Source organism: Podarcis melisellensis, assembly GCF_964234715.1.
Source record: "Podarcis melisellensis genome assembly, chromosome: 6".
Taxonomy (NCBI): domain Eukaryota; kingdom Metazoa; phylum Chordata; class Lepidosauria; order Squamata; family Lacertidae; genus Podarcis; species Podarcis melisellensis.
In genome coordinates this window covers 31,213,773-31,230,009 of record NC_138538.1, presented here as the reverse complement: position 1 = coordinate 31,230,009, position 16,237 = coordinate 31,213,773, and the positions used below count along the sequence as shown (strand labels likewise).

Sequence of the window (16,237 nt, the reverse complement as noted above, 5' to 3'; positions counted from 1 at the left end):
ATTTGGTAATGAATGGATTAAGAAATATTATGATGCAATTATGTAGGCCCGATTCCTTCCTAACAGGTTAAACAAGAAATAAAGTTCTGCAGTCTTTGGTATGCAAAATAATATGGTACGGTTGCAAGTCTCATTTTTAAATATAGTGGAAATCTCGTAAAATCATGCATTAAAATTTAAATTAAAGAGAAGCTGTCTATACTCTTTGATTTTCAGCTGACAAGATAAAATTAGGTGTTTGATAGTGATATATAAATATTTTATATGCAGAGAGGAAATGTCCACATGGAATCATAGCTTAAACACTCCACATGAGAGCCAAAGTTCAATGCTCTCACTTCAGGACTCCAGCCAGGGGGGGGAAACTAGCACTCCAAAACACTGTCAGCTCACAAAGTCCAAAAGCTAAGCAGTTCTGTGTCTCTGGGCTTTTCTGAAAACTCTGGTCTCACTCAAAACTGCAGTCAATTGTTCTTCTCACAGAGAGACACCTTGTCATGCTTCCCTTGACTAAAAGAAAGAAAATTTCCCAAGGCTCACTTAGTTTTCTTGGGCTATCTTAGTTAACACAGACACACACCATCTTAATATAGCTATCAATTGTCTTGTCAAATCTAAGAGGCTAGTCAGGTATTTCTTCAAGGCAACTCACATGGGCAGAAAACCCACTCATAGTGATCTAATAGAAAACCCATAATAATCCAGCATTGCTGTTTTACACCTCATAAATCACACATTTATTATATCAACTCTTGCAATGATTAAATTGAGGAAGACTGTCCTGCAAACAGCCAAGAGTGCCCTGGGGCCCTGTTTTGGTCATGGGATATTTCTCAAGTTTGAGCTGGATATAGCCCAATGTAAGTGTAAAGTTCACATTGCAGAGTATAGTCAAACCTCAGTTTTCGAACGTCTCGGCTGCCGAATGCCAAAAACCCAGAAGTGAATGCTTCCGTTTTCGAACACACCTCAGAAGTCAAATGTCTTCTGAGGCACATTTCTCCATTTTTTTCAATGGTTTTTGCTGCCAGCCCTTTGATCCTCAGTTTTCGAACGTTTCAGAAGTTGAATGGACTTCTGGAACAGATTACATTCGAAAACCGAGGTTCCACTGTACCAGAGGCTGATCAAGAATGTGAGAAGAGAGCCAGGTCTAGCATCAAGATAACTCAAACCTCCCGGTCTGCAATAGCAAAAGTCTGAAGAGAAATTAAACAGTTATGCTAGCTGAAGCTGATGGGAGTTGTCGTCTAAAACACACAGAGGGCACCAGACTGGGAAATTCTGCAGTAAGACATATTCAAATGTATTTCATTGGCCAATATTTACTTCCAGTTGCATCTTCTCTACTACACAAACCCATGTATTGGGAGCTCATGTAGTTCAAAACAGGCACATCAGTTATTCACACATGTGGTGGCAAACTTGCGCGTAAAACCAGTTACCATTGCTATAAACGTTTAGGGTGCACATAGATAGCAGACACACAAAATATTCCCTGAGAAAAATTACACTTTATTTTAGCAGACAGAACAATCCCAAAAAGCCATCTTGGCTTTCCTAATGATACCAAATATTTCCTCTGTAGAAGGAAATGTATTGGGGAAATCTTTCCCAACAGTTCTTTCACTTACAAATCCTTCAAATCCTGTCTTGAGGGCATATTTTGTGTATGAATAGGGTATGCCTGTTACCTAGATTCAAGAACTAAAGTATCTGCCATCTCAAAAGCATGGTCAGGCTGTCCAGGCAATGTAATCAGTAAAACATTATAGGGTATCTTAACAGACAGGAGAGAAGTCATGTACTCAAATTTCTGCTATGGACAGCCTCCTTCTGTGATGTATGTATGGTGCTTTTGGGGTGGTCTTTGGTTAAGGGGTTGGGCAATTTCAAAAGTCTTTAAAGGGGCTTGCACACCTTTGTTCTTGGTTGCTCATCTCCTTGCAAAGGGTGGAGGGGAGGACTCTGTTGCAACAGAAAAATAAATATCTTCCTTCTTTCACTGGATTTTGCCGCCATCCATTGACCAATCATAGACTTAGAGGGCTCTAAGTCCATTTGGAATTTGGGTTGCAAAAGCCAACCCCAATTTTTCTAAAACACCATGCACAGATTCAAGCAGACTCATAAATAAAATCTACAGCCAAAAAAGTAGCCAGATGCCATCAAAAATTAGATTTATTTGTTCACCCAATGGCTCTGAACCAAGTGTGTGATGCTCCCGATTGCTGCAAAGCACAAGTATTTAAAGAACAATGAAAGGAAAAAAAATCATCGAAATGTATTATGTGGGTGTTTAAAAATCCCTCAGCCTTACCTAACACACTCAAGAATGCAAAATAATCCCTGGTCTCTCTTGCCTGGCCTGTCTGACTGGTTAATAAGTAAGTCACATACAGCAATTACAGCAGGCGGGCAACTCCCAGAGCTGTAAATACTCCTCCTGTGTTTCTCTTGCCAATACCAGCCCACGTTCCCCTTGCACACACACATACCATGTTAATTCCTGGTCAGGTTCCTTCCTTCCAGAAACCATGAAGCAATAATTAAATTCTCTATAGTAAGAGTCTCCTACTGGGAAAAAGCCAAGGACAAACCAGGTTACATTTGCTGGGCTGCTTTAAACGAGAAAGAGGCTTGCTCTCTCACACAAAAACAATCAAGAACAGAGTCTTCGGAAGTCTTGCATTCAAATTCTGCTGTGACCTCATTAGGCTATCTTGAACAATCTATTATAATCTTAGCCTCTTGTACAAATCCCTTCTGCAGTATAGGGATAATAATTCTGATCTCCCTAAAGATGGTTATTGTAAGGAGGATTTTTGAGATCATGTTTGGGAAGTGCTAAATATCATTGAAAAATGATATTTAAATACTTCTGTTATCATTTACAGTGATTATGGCTCCTCCATAATCATGGTGCAGAAACTGGTGGTATTGTTGCTAAATGCCAGGTCTGTCCAGAAAAAAACATCAAGCATCCATGATTTGATTGTGGATGAAGGGGCAGACTTGGTATATTTAACTGAGACCTGGGTGGATGGGTTGGGTGGCCCTGTGCTAATACAGACATGCCCATTCCAGAATTAGTCAGGAGATAAAAACCTATAACAGGCCCAGCTGCAAGATGTTACTAGTTAGGAATAGGTGGGTGTCCTAGAAACTTGGGTACCAGCCTTGAGATAAGGGGCTGTAAATCTCCAGAAGCTGGCAGCTATTTCATGAGACACTCAATTCCCAAGAGCCCTTGATCTACCCAGACCTCCCCTGCTGCTGCCAATGAACCTCAATTTGTCCAAAGCAAATAATAAAACATAACTACCCTAACTAATATTTACATATCACAGCATTTTACTAAATGGTGACAGGGAGTTACTACCAAAAAATCCATTCTCTTATTATCATTCCTGGAAATAATAGTTTATCTATGATTAGTTAACTATCAGCATAATCCTATACATGTTTACTTTGACAGGTATGTATTCCCAAACTCAATGGGACTTACTAGTTAGTAAGTGTGTTTGGAATGACAATTCACAGTATGTAACATATTGGCACAACATCAGTTATATTGTATCTGTTTTCTATCAGATTTCTGTCAGCTGTCTGTGTTGCCCTGAGGCAATAAGTAGACTTGACAAGAGTGCTGGTAATGTGTTGGCATGGGAACTAATAACTAATTAGCCAACTGATTGTTGATTTGGACAACTATCAGAGAAGGTGCTCGCTAAGGATGTGTTAATCCATGTGTAAACATACACTGCAGTTTGAGAAAAACAGAGAAATATACAGAGAACTCAGCTTCGGCTTTAGCAATATTTTAGGATGCTACACCTGCCTCCCTGCTACAAGTGTAGGGAACCTTTGACCCTCAAGATGCCACTGAACTACAATTTCCATCATCCCTGGGTTTTTGCTGTGCTAGCTGGGGCTCATGGAAATCGTAGCTTAGGAACATCTGGGAGGCTGAAGGTTCCCCACACCTGTCTTACTAGATGAAAGAGTGGACAAGACTCCAACACCTTTAATAGTTATGTAGGAGAGAGAATTTTGGCATGTGTAACTTGCATGACAAGCCCAACCTGCTGAATTCCCTACACAATTATTAACAGAGTGGGAGCTCTGCCTGATATTTCACGCAAGAGCCCAGCTAGATCAGAGTAAATATCTTCTAGTTCAGCATCTTGTTTCCCACAGATGCCCAGAGGAAGCCCACAAGCAGGGCAAAAAAGCACAATCTTTATCTTCTGCTTGGGCTCCCCAGTGAATGACACTGAAAAGCAGGAAGCCTCAGATTCTAGAGGGAGAAATACTACACAGCCACCATGACTAGTAGCCAATGGCAGCTTTATTCTCTTGTTGAGTTGTCCAATTCTTTTTTAAAGTTCTCTAAGCTGGTTGCCATCACCATAGTTGTGGTAGCTAAATTCCATGGTCTAGTATTGTGTGGAAAAAGTAGCCCCTCTTCTCTGTCCCGAATCTTCCACAATTCAAGCTTCTAGTATGGGGTTGGCGGGGGTGGGGAGAGACTTCCCTCTATCCACTTTCTCTACACTGTGCATACATTTATGCAACTTTATCATATACACCCCCAACACACACACCTTACTCTTCTTTTCTCCCAACCTAAAAAAAAGCTCCAAATTGTGTTAGGGTATTTACTCCAGTTCCCTGATCATATTGGTTATCCCTTCCTTCAACTCTGCAAACTTCTTTTTGAAATACAGCAATGGGAACTATATGCAGTATGGCTCTACCATAGATTTCCATCAAGGGCAGTTTTTTATCTCTGTCCTAATGATCGCTGATATAGAGTTCGGCCTCCCACCCTGCTCTCATTCTTGGAGACGTCACACGGGAGCAGCGGCCTTTGTGTGCCTGCTGGAGTGTTTAAACTGGGCAGCCGGCAAATTTTTCCCCAAATGCAAATGTTACAAAGTGCCAGTGAGCCTCTAGTAACCTCCTCCCAAAAGGGACCCAAACCTGGAAACTCTTGGAGAAGTAAGTTCATCACAACCATATAGAGCGATGGGTTCAAACTAATTTAAAGTGGATTTGTTTCCCAATAGCATCGATGGTTCGAAGTGTGTCGGGAATGAATCGATCAGTGCATCAACCCGTCGGATTCACGTCCAACCCACCTCCCGCCGGCTTTCATTCTTCAACCTGATCCGTCTCGCAAGCTCGCGGGTTGTCGCCAAGTTGTGCAGAAAAGCGCAGCCAAAACAGGAGTGCAAGTGGTTCGGCACAAGGTGGATGGAAGTCAAAACAAAAAAAATTCCTTCCAGTAGCACCTTAAAGACCAACTAAGTTAGTTCTTGGTATGAGCTTTCGTGTGCATGCACACTTCTTCAGATACACTGAAACAGAAGTTACCAGACCCTTCTATATAGTGAGAAGGTGGGGAGGGGTATTACTCAGAAGGGTGGTGGGAATGGGTGATTGGCAGATAGCTGTGATGAGCCTGTTGACGACTCTTAACGACTGCAATAGGTCTTACAGGAAAAAGCAAGGGGTGAGAAGGTGAAAAATGGCTTTGTCATGTATAATGAGATAAGAATCCAATGTCTTTGTTCAGACCAGGTCTCTCCATGTAGGTGGACGGAAGGTTTGCCTGCTCAAGGGACACGTCCAGAAACAACTGACCAACCCCCAGCCTCTGGGGGACGACGCACTTAGAAATTTTCCAAAATCAAGGAAGCAACGCCTTGTGCTGGACTCCGCAAGGCCGCAGTCAACCCCAGGTATATGAACCTGACATAGAAGCAGGTTCTGCCAGTGGTGGAAATAGCACGAGAGAGCGAGAGCTTGCGGGGTTCGCTCCTATCCCGATCATTTTTCATTTGGCGGGAACTCGTCTCCCAGTTTTGCCTCGTTACGAATTATCCTATGGCTGTCCGCGAATGGGCAAATTCATATCCGCTGCCCAATGGCGGCGGGCCGGGGGCGTCTCCCTTTGGCTCCCTATTCAATGGGGCGCGTGGGGCGGGGCAAGGGGACTCTGGCGCTGTCCAATCGGCTGCGAGGAGAGAAGCGCTCCTTCGGAGCCCCTTATATAAGGGATGCCCGGTCCTCAGAGCAGCTGTTTCGTGGTGCTGATCAGACCCGTAGCGCGTCTGCTGAAGCCAGAGCACCGACAACCTCACAGACTCCTCGTAGCCTGTCGGAGACATGGTGAGGGTTGCTTGGTTTTTTCTTCCCTCCGGTTCCTGCCTCTCCCTCTATCTGCCTATTAATAAAGGCGCGCGTTATGTGGTTTTTTGCCTTACGTAATGTCATGCCGTCGGGCTTTCCAACATCTTCCTTTCCGTTTTCTGTGCCGCGCTAGCGACGTTGGGGCGAGTGGGGACGTCGAAGGGCTTCTCCGTGTCCTTCGGGGCGGGAAAGAGGTGCGTAATGCGCATTTAACAGCGGCAAGTCTTTGCTAAGACAACGATCCTATCCCCGCTTACATAGGAGCAAGACCTGTTTAATGAAGCGGGGACTTACTTCTGAGTAGACGCGGTTAGGACCGCAGCCCATGCCGTCTATAGAAAGCAGCTACGACAGAGATGCAGGACTGTTCAGAGCGGGTGGACTGTTCCCCTCGATCGCCGAAGGCCCACAGGTTTCCCTAAGGGTGGCCTCTGTGAAGCTAGTAAAGCAGGATCGGGCCCTTCTTCGTTTCCTGGTTCCCCGCCGGAGTCGCGCGCCCAGCTGGTGTAGGCTGAGTTGGGGGGGGTGAGCTTCGGGTTTTTGCAAAAGGTCAGTGTCCAAAGTCCTCGCGTGGGAGACCAGCCAACAGCTGCTGCTGCTGCTACTGCACTTTTCCCCGATTCACTGTCTCGTTTTGCCTCGAGTTGCCCCGCTTGTCCTTTCTGCCAGCTCCTCTTGAAACCTCTGCTGCTGAGATTCTCAGTCTTAATCGTCTCTGGGCCTAGACATGCATTTGGGGATATGCAAGAGATGCCTACATGCCATCAAATCAAAGGACAAAAAAAAAAGGAAGCTGAGACTTAAAATGGTTTGGGCATGACTCATTTGTCTGGGAGACTTCGAGCTGACATCTCCGAGCCCCTTTCCTTTGTCTGGAATGGGAAGGAGGGGCAGCAGGGGCGAGAGTTTTTGATCCACCACCCTCTGTCCTGCTTGCCTCCGTTTTAAGTCCTTCAAGACTTAATTGGTTATTTTTGACCAGGTAGTGGGTTTTTGTGGTTTTTTTAAAGAATGCTGGAAGCTTTCTTGGGTATCTGAACTAGTTTGACGCTGTGTTGGCCACTCACTGCACTCCCCTTTTTACAAGTTTATAAAGCAGCATTGCTGCAAAATGGTGGGAAGTTTTTAAAGAAGATGGCTGCCTCTCTCAGTCCTTCCTTTCCCTGGTATTTCAACATCCTGGGGTTTTAGGGTTGTTGTTTTTAAGTCTGTCTCTTTGATTTTTAGCCCAAAGTTCACATTGCTATTTTGTGTTATCCGTTAATGTGAATTGCTCCGTCCTGTCAAACTGACTGTGTGTGTGTGTGTGTGTGTGTGTGTACACGTACACACATGCACAAATACACACTTCATTCTTTCAAAATTGGCCCCAGGGCTTTCCTGTTACATTCCATCCTTTTTTGCTAGTGAGTTCTCAAAGTACAACTTTGTGAACACACACCAAAAAACCCCAAAAGGCAAGAGAAACATTGCTGTAATGGTGATAGACACGAAATCTTGAAATGACTACAGAGACCTGAATTCTGTCTTAGAGGGCATTTCTTAACATCTGGCTAAAGTGCTGTACTCTGTCCATCAAAATTATGGCCTTAGTTGAATTTTAGATTACAAATGTCTTGCCTCAAGAGTGACTTGCAAAGAATTCCGATTATGCCAGTTAAATAACTGCAAGAAGGGATGTGATTTCCCCCCCCCCCCCTGCAGACATGAAATAGCAGGGAGCACTGTAACAGGTAGCAGAAATTATTGATCATTCCTCCTCATGATTCCTTAGGCCAAGGAAACTCTAATCAACAACTGAAGATTTTATCTGCTGAGTTTATTCCATTATGAAGCCAGTAAGCCTCATACACAAGCAGACACACTCAGGGTTGCAGTTTTGATAGGATTTAACTCCTGTGTATGATATTTCGACTGAACTAATGTTTGCAGGTTTTCACTATAGCTACAGCCACTGCCAGCTAGCTGTGGACCTATTTCCCTTACTTTGATTAGAGCATCTTTCTGTCTGTGCTTCATATTTTTCATTCTGCCTTAGCTGAGGTGTGCCTGCGTTCCATTAACAGCTGTCCCTGGCATTGGGGGGGGGTGTAGTAAAAGACTTGGGGTTGTAAACCAATGTTAGTTCCACTCACGTAAAAACTTAAGTTGGGTACAACCCTTGAATGTGCACAGATATCTGAGAACTAAATATCCAAATTTTTGGTTGTAGCTGCAAATCCTGACAATACTGCTGGATTGCCCAGTAAGCCACCACCACTCTCGATGGGTGTCCTATGAAGTGCACTGCTTAAGAGATGAAAGGCAGATAGCAGGAACATGAATCAGCCATGAGGCTGTTTTCTCAGTGTTGGCAAGCCAAGGACTGGATGTTCCTGTTCTGTGCCTTCCAGCTTGCTGCAGAAATGAAGGGAGAATCCTGTGGCACTTTTCACACTAAGCAAATACTCAGCTTGAAAGATGGTGGGGGCATTAAACCTCATGCACTATATCCTTGGCTATTTATCCAGAAACCACTAATAAGGTGTCAGCAATGTGGAAGGTGGAAAGAGACCTTCTGAAAGGGGAGACAAGTTTTTATGGGGAAAGAGCAGAATGAGATTTAAGGCTAACATTAAAAATATATACAATTAAGTTATTAACTGCTGCTTAAGCTAAAACTGAAATACTGTTGTGTGCTGTATAATTTAGATCATTATCCTTCCGTGGTAGAAGAAAATTACCTAGTATGGATAATTGATGAGAAAAATATCTAAATGTAAGAACTGGAGGGATATCTCAAAATAGGCCTTACAAGAGTATCACCTGAGCTTTGAGACACATGGGAGTAAAGTTAACAAATTAGGACAGCTAATTAAAAGTGCACCAATAGCTTGCTAATTGAGTTAGCTTTATCATTATTTCTAGATAAAGAATACTTTGGGGACAAGCTTAACTTCTTTTTTGCGTTAAAAATCAATAAACCAAGAAAAAGCATCAGTTAACAAGTAGTATGAGAGATGAATATTTAAATTACATTTGGGGGAAGGACCTTGAAAAAAACAGTAACTGGAATGGGGAAAACCTTAACTAGGGTAGATTTAGGATTTGTGTTAGCCCAATTGAAACATAATTTCTGTATGGCAACATATCACCATCTGGCTTGATGTTTGCACATGAACATCACAATCCAAACTGATGACAACCCCCTTGGAAAAAGACTACTTTTTTCTTTAAATGGACTAATCTGTGCTTTATTTGGCATATTTGTATACTGTTCTTTAGTCAAGACTCCCTGGGTGACTCACAATAAATAATTATTAATGCTGTACACAGTGCATTATAGGAATGTATATGAGAATCTAATTACAAAGCTCAAGCATCTTGGGTTTCTAATATTTTTTCTCTTGATTGGTTCTAGAAAAGCAGAGCTGCCAGGGATTCTAGATGGCCAAGGACCTTTTCTACTTCCTCCTTGGGCAAGATAGTAACTGGGAAATAATTTGAGCAGTAGACATCCTATACCCTTTTAAAATGTGGCTCTTTGGGGCGGGGAGTGTTATTGGGTTATTATTTTATATACATTGTGATCTTTTCTGTGAACCACCCTGAGACCTCTGGGTATAGGACAGTATATAAATTCAAAATTAATTGTACAGTTGGAAGAAAACATGAGGCTCACCTAGTCCAACCCCCTGCAATGTAGGAATCTTTTGCCCAACGTGGGGCTTGAACCCACAACCCTGAGATTAAGAATTTCATGATTTACCGACTGAGCTGTACAGCAGCTAAAGGTAAAGGGACCCCTGACCATTAGGTCCAGTTGTGACCGACTCTGGGGTTGCGGCGCTTATCTCGCTTTATTGGCCGAGGGAGCCGGCGTACAGCTTCCGGGTCATGTGGCCAGCATGACTAAGCCGCTTCTGGCAAACCAGAGCAGCGCACGGAAACACCATTTACCTTTCCGCCAGAGCGGTACCTATTTATCTACTTGCACTTTGACGTGCTTTTGAACTGCTAGGTTGGCAGGAGCAGGGACCGAGCAACGGGAGCTCACCCCGTCGCGGGGATTCAAACCGCCAACCTTCTGATCGGCAAGTCCTAGGCTCTGTGGTTTAACCCACAGCGCCACCCGCGTCAGCTAGAGAGGTGGTTATTGGCAAGCTGAGTTTTCAACCTAAATTAGATGGGCTTATTTGTTTTCAACTGAGTAATTCATATATTGTATATGCAATCAATGGTGAGCCATCTGCTATCAGTACTATTTTCAGTAGTGGCTAGGGTTGGCAATTATGGGACACAGAGACTATTGAATCCTCCTTTTTTATCCCACAGGACATTGGTAACTGTAAATTGAATTGTGCTTGGCAGCTTCTCTTTCAGTGCATATTCCCCTTTTAATGGGTTTGGTGGCAGTTTGCATTTCAGTTTCAGTAAAGAACAAAAGAGGAGGAAACTGGGCATTAACCTTTTCTGTCTGTCTCCCTTCCCCACAGCGTGAGTGCATCTCAATTCACGTTGGCCAAGCTGGTGTTCAAATCGGCAATGGATGCTGGGAGCTCTACTGCTTGGAGCATGGGATCCAGCCTAATGGCACCATGCCAAGTGACAAAACAATTGGTGGTGGAGATGACTCATTCAACACCTTCTTCAGTGAAACTGGTGCAGGAAAACATGTCCCTCGTGCTGTGTTTGTGGATTTGGAGCCAGCAGTGATAGGTAAAGTAAATACAGCCTGTGTGGCTGGAATGGATGTGAGATGGAATGTGGGACAGTTGTATAATGAAAAGTCTGGAAAGTGAGGATTCAGTTTTTCTCTGTTGTATTTTAGATTCTGTATTAAACACATTGCATGACCTTAACTGTAGACATAGCCAGAGCAAGGCATAGTATTTCTAAACATGTGGTTAACATATTTATCATTATTTAAGTTTAGATACAGTAATCCTTGAGAAATTAGGTAGTACTTTGCTGTGACTTGGATGGAAGTGAAGCCTGGGTTAAGATGTCACTTATGAATATCTGTAATGCTTGGTATGTGAAATACTGGATTTCAGGACTTTTGCCTCAGTTTTTACAAGAAAGTGTTTACAGATGGGGGGACGGGATAATTCTTGTGGTGAAAGGTTATATCCAAGTAATTATTACTCAGAGTAGACCAATTTACATTACTGGACTATGTCATGCCCATTTATTTCAGTGGATTTACTCGTGAGTGTAACTAACGGGTAAAACACTTAACATACTTACTAATCTTTAAGGCAGGCATAGCCAAACTTGGCTCTCCATATGTTTTAGGACTACAACTCCCATCATCCTTAGCTAACAGGACCAGTGGTCAGGGATGATGGGAATTGTATTCCCAAAACATCTGGAGGGCCAGGTTTGGCCATGCCTGCTTTAAGGTGTTTCAAGACTCTTTGTTCCACTCTGCTACAACAGACTAGCATGGCTACCCTGTGGAAATCGTAGCTGGAAAAACATTTTAACCCACATACTGGATACTGTTGCCAGCTGTTTATACATTTATACTATACTGTTTAAAAATCAGTTGTTCTTGTACTAACAAAACTTGTTCTAGGCAATCACTAGCAGTGCCTGTCAGTAGAAAAAAAAGTTCTCTTCAAGTTTTATAAACCTGCAAAACTACTTAGGGTGCTTCAAGCACAAGCAAAATTGTAAATTTTATTTGTTTCATTTTTATTGTACAATAACTTGTGGTTTTGTTTTCAGACGAAGTGCGGACTGGGACATATAAACAGCTCTTTCACCCAGAACAGCTGATTTCTGGCAAGGAAGATGCTGCTAATAATTATGCAAGAGGTCACTACACTGTAGGCAAAGAAATAATTGATCTCGTACTGGAGCGCGTCAGGAAACTGGTAAGTTCTGTTGCTTTTGCACAGTCAAACTTGCATTGAAACATTTTGCCCTGTTTAAAAATTAATTCTGAATGTTCAGTGTTCACTTGTCAATCTGTGCCTGTCAAAATGTAAATATCCTCGAGCTCTTTTGTACCTCCATCTAAATTTCTTGGGGGGGGGGTTAATTTAACTTTTGATGCTACGAGAACACGGACTGTTGCTTCATGTATTTTTTACTCTGGTTAGGACCATGTGGCAGTCCTGAAGTGACAGGTTTGGTGTGGTTACCAGGGGTCAGCAAACTTTTTGCCGGTCCACTGTCCCTCAGACCTTATGGGGGGCGGACTATATTTTGGGGGGGTACATGAACAAATTCCTATGCCCCACCAATAACCCAGAGGTGCATTTTAAATAAAAGGACACATTCTACTCATGTAAAAACACACTAAATCAGCAGGCCAGATTTAGAAGGCGATTGGGCCATATCCAGCCCCTGGGCCTTAGTTTGCCTATGTTTTGAGCAAACATACCCTCTTCCTTCCCTAGCCACTGTACAACCTCTTTGTCTAGGAGGTCCATGTAAGGACTAATGCAATGTTTTACATTGGTTTCTGCCATTTGTTATGGATTTGGTCTCATCTCTCATGGTTTTAGAATTGAGTCAGAGGAATGAGGCTATAGCTAACTACAGCAAGAGAATTCTGGGGGCTATGGCTTTCTTACTCTCTAAAATATTTAGATTGCAATCTTTGTTGGTCTGGTATAGATTTTCGCTTTCTCAATTTTTATGTATAAAATAGTATTGGGTTAGAGAACTGAAGCGCGGGGGGGGTGTATTTTGTGAGTTTAAAAAATAATTTTCGGCTGTGATTGCCCAAAGAATGTAAGTTATTGGGTGACTTAAATACACTAAATAAATAAAACTACATATGGCCTGCTCAGTCGATGAACTTGCAAAATTTTATTGTGACCTCCATGTAATAAGAAATATCTACCTCCGACTGGCAGATCTGTTTGGTTGGTGTGGGAACTGCTCACAGTTCCTGCTGATGAGTTCTACATTTGGTCTCTGCTTTTTTCTTACAAATGCTTAGTGGTTGAGTTGAATGATAAATAAACTTTTTGTTGCTAGGCAGAATACTACACAAGAAGATATAAAGGTGAATGGGCAAAACCCATTCTCAAATGTTAGGATTACTAGCCTGCTATAATGTCCTTTCCCCCCTCCCCAGGCTGACCAGTGTACTGGCTTGCAAGGATTCCTGATCTTCCACAGCTTTGGAGGTGGCACTGGGTCAGGATTCACATCTCTGCTGATGGAACGCCTCTCAGTCGACTATGGAAAGAAATCAAAATTGGAATTTGCCATATACCCAGCTCCCCAAGTTTCAACTGCTGTTGTCGAGCCATATAACTCCATCCTGACAACCCACACCACCCTCGAACATTCTGACTGTGCCTTCATGGTTGATAACGAAGCAATCTATGACATTTGTCGTAGGAATCTGGACATCGAACGCCCAACCTACACTAACCTCAACCGCCTCATCGGTCAGATTGTTTCTTCAATCACCGCCTCTCTCAGATTTGATGGTGCCTTAAATGTGGATCTGACAGAGTTCCAGACAAACCTGGTGCCTTACCCCAGGATCCATTTCCCTCTGGTAACCTATTCCCCCATAATCTCAGCAGAGAAGGCCTACCATGAGCAGCTGTCTGTCTCTGAGATCACCAATGCCTGCTTTGAGCCATCCAACCAGATGGTGAAATGTGATCCCCGCCATGGCAAGTACATGGCTTGTTGTATGCTGTATCGTGGAGATGTTGTCCCCAAGGATGTCAATGTTGCTATTGCCGCTATCAAAACGAAGCGTACCATTCAATTTGTTGACTGGTGTCCTACTGGTTTTAAGGTAAGCGCTGCTGATTGCATTCAAAATGGTCTGTTTCATGTCAAGATTTATATGTGGTTGAATAAGCACATCCCAAGTACTGTATATAATTTTACAAATGGTGTAGGCAGGCTTAATTAACTGTGTTTCAGTCTTAAGATGACCTAAAGGCATGCAGCCATCCTCTGAACTGGATGGTTGATCACAACCTTGGTGGAAGGGCATCTACCATTTCATGCTTTTGCAGAACCTACATGAAGGAGGTTGGAAATACTCAGTCAATACTCAGCTTGCCATATATATGAACTAACTAAAGCTGATTCGAACGTTGACAATCAGGACTTTTCAATATAAAAATGCCTTCTAACATTAGTCATGGTAGATTAATGTACTATTTGTGAAGGCAGATTAAAATGGGAGCACTAGCTCCTAACAAAATTATAAAATGATGTAGGCCTGTAGAGAAAAGAGAATTACGTTGATGACTAATGATGTTTCAGCTTCTAATGTAGGAGTGGGAAACCTGCATCCCTCGTGAGAGATGCCACATGAGAGAAGTGGGCGGGAAACAAAGGAAAGCTGAAATGGGAGGAGGTAGAGAATCTCTCTGTTCTGACTTCTGGCAAGAGCTATTTGTCAGTCCTTCCTGTTGGGTGAGGAGAAAAGGGTGCAAGAAAGAACATGCAGCCTATGGAAAAAGAGATCCCCCCACTTTGCTCTAATAGGTATCTGAAAGTCCCATCCATGTGTCAATTAAAAGAGCTTCCCACTACGCTAGCTGTGAAGAATAACAGCACAAAATACTGCCCTTTACAAATGGGTAAAAGTTTTCCCCATAACACAAATGCTACTTTGTGGGGAACGTATCAGGATACCCCCGGGAAATGGATATAGCTAGACATCTCTTACATTTAAATGTGAAGTTCTACACTCCCAGTGTTCTTAATGCAGGGTGATCTTGACCTTGAGCTTGCTGGCTTGTGTACAGATGCAGCTCCTTTCTGACTTGCAAATGCACACAAATTAGATATTATTGTGATATAGGAAACTTTACATTGTCTGCATTTCTATTGGTTGTTTTCTAGGTGGGTATTAATTACCAGCCTCCGACGGTTGTTCCTGGTGGTGACTTGGCCAAAGTCCAGCGTGCGGTCTGTATGCTCAGCAACACCACAGCCATTGCGGAGGCCTGGGCCCGCCTGGACCACAAATTCGACTTGATGTATGCCAAGCGTGCTTTTGTCCATTGGTATGTCGGAGAAGGAATGGAGGAAGGGGAGTTTTCGGAGGCCCGGGAAGATCTGGCTGCACTTGAGAAGGATTATGAAGAAGTGGGCACAGACTCCTTGGATGGTGACGATGAAGGCGAGGAGTATTAGACTTGCACGCATGTCTGTTGTATGGCTGTTACCATTTGCTACTGTGTAATAAAGTAAATGGGGAGCAAATCTCAAATGTAAACAGAACACCTGGCATTCCATGCCAGAGCGCTTGGAATAAACACTTTTATAACTGAGGTATCTTGCCAGTTGATGATGATGATGATGTAAGCATTAAAGCATCCAGCTGGATGCAAAGAAATAAAACCATCTTGCTATTTACTAACATGGAGTACTTGTCTCATTGCTGCATGCCCTAAACACTTGAAGCAGGCAGATTTTAGGGAGAGGAGATAGATCTTTGGGAAGAAGTTGGGTTACGTTGGTGGCTTAGCCACTAACAAACTTCAGTGGTCAATTTGCTTGCTCCTGCACTAGCAAGTAGTTAACAAACAAAAAGCCAAGCTGTTTTCAAACGTGCTTGAAAATGTTAATCATTGTTGTGAGTAGTGCATATAAATTCTACTTGTAGCTAATGAAATACTCCAGTCCAAGACATGCTTATTCAGAATTGCCAAATGCTAAATAACCAAAACTTTTAAATATTGTAATTGATCTAATTAAAAGTAGAAACAAAATAGTAAATGGCTAGCCCCTCACAACCTGCCCACCCACTGGAGGGAAAAGACACCTCTAGAACAAGATACCACATGCAATAGGATGAAAGAAGGTGTAGAAGATGAGAAAAGTGGAAGAGAAGCTGCAGAAGAACCCAGGTAAGATGGAATTGCTGGTTGAAATGAAAATTTGGGTATACTGTATCAACTGCAGAGCTGCTCCCCTAATAATGTGAACCACTTGATGCCTGTTCGTATTGTATGAAGATGGCATATTTTAGCAGCCTACCTATGTATTTGTAAAGAGTTTTGCTTAGCTACAGGTGGCAATCTAAAGTAATCTGATAGTATCAAAGGTCTGATTGTGG

The 16,237-nt window shown here is 42.8% G+C and overlaps 1 protein-coding gene across 1 annotated transcript; it reads left to right on the top strand.

Annotated features, from left to right (window-relative positions):
• The first annotated feature begins 6,029 nt into the window (after window positions 1–6,029).
• LOC309371607 (tubulin alpha-1C chain-like) lies at window positions 6,030–15,538 on the top strand. The gene is made up of 5 exons (XM_081914436.1): window positions 6,030–6,177; window positions 10,674–10,896; window positions 11,911–12,059; window positions 13,274–13,954; window positions 15,019–15,538. Exons 1-5 carry the CDS (start codon window positions 6,175–6,177, stop codon window positions 15,310–15,312), a joined length of 1,350 nt encoding a protein of 449 aa, XP_081770562.1. The 5' UTR covers window positions 6,030–6,174; the 3' UTR covers window positions 15,313–15,538.
• Window positions 15,539–16,237: the final 699 nt, after the last annotated feature.

What these genes read in the sequence shown, in the direction of transcription:
- LOC309371607 (XM_081914436.1), top strand. An exon ending in TGGAGCGCGTCAGGAAACTG is followed by an intron (nt 12,060 to 13,273) that starts GTAAGTTCTGTT and finishes CCCCCTCCCCAG; the next exon opens with GCTGACCAGTGTACTGGCTT. An exon ending in GGTGTCCTACTGGTTTTAAG is followed by an intron (nt 13,955 to 15,018) that starts GTAAGCGCTGCT and finishes GTTGTTTTCTAG; the next exon opens with GTGGGTATTAATTACCAGCC.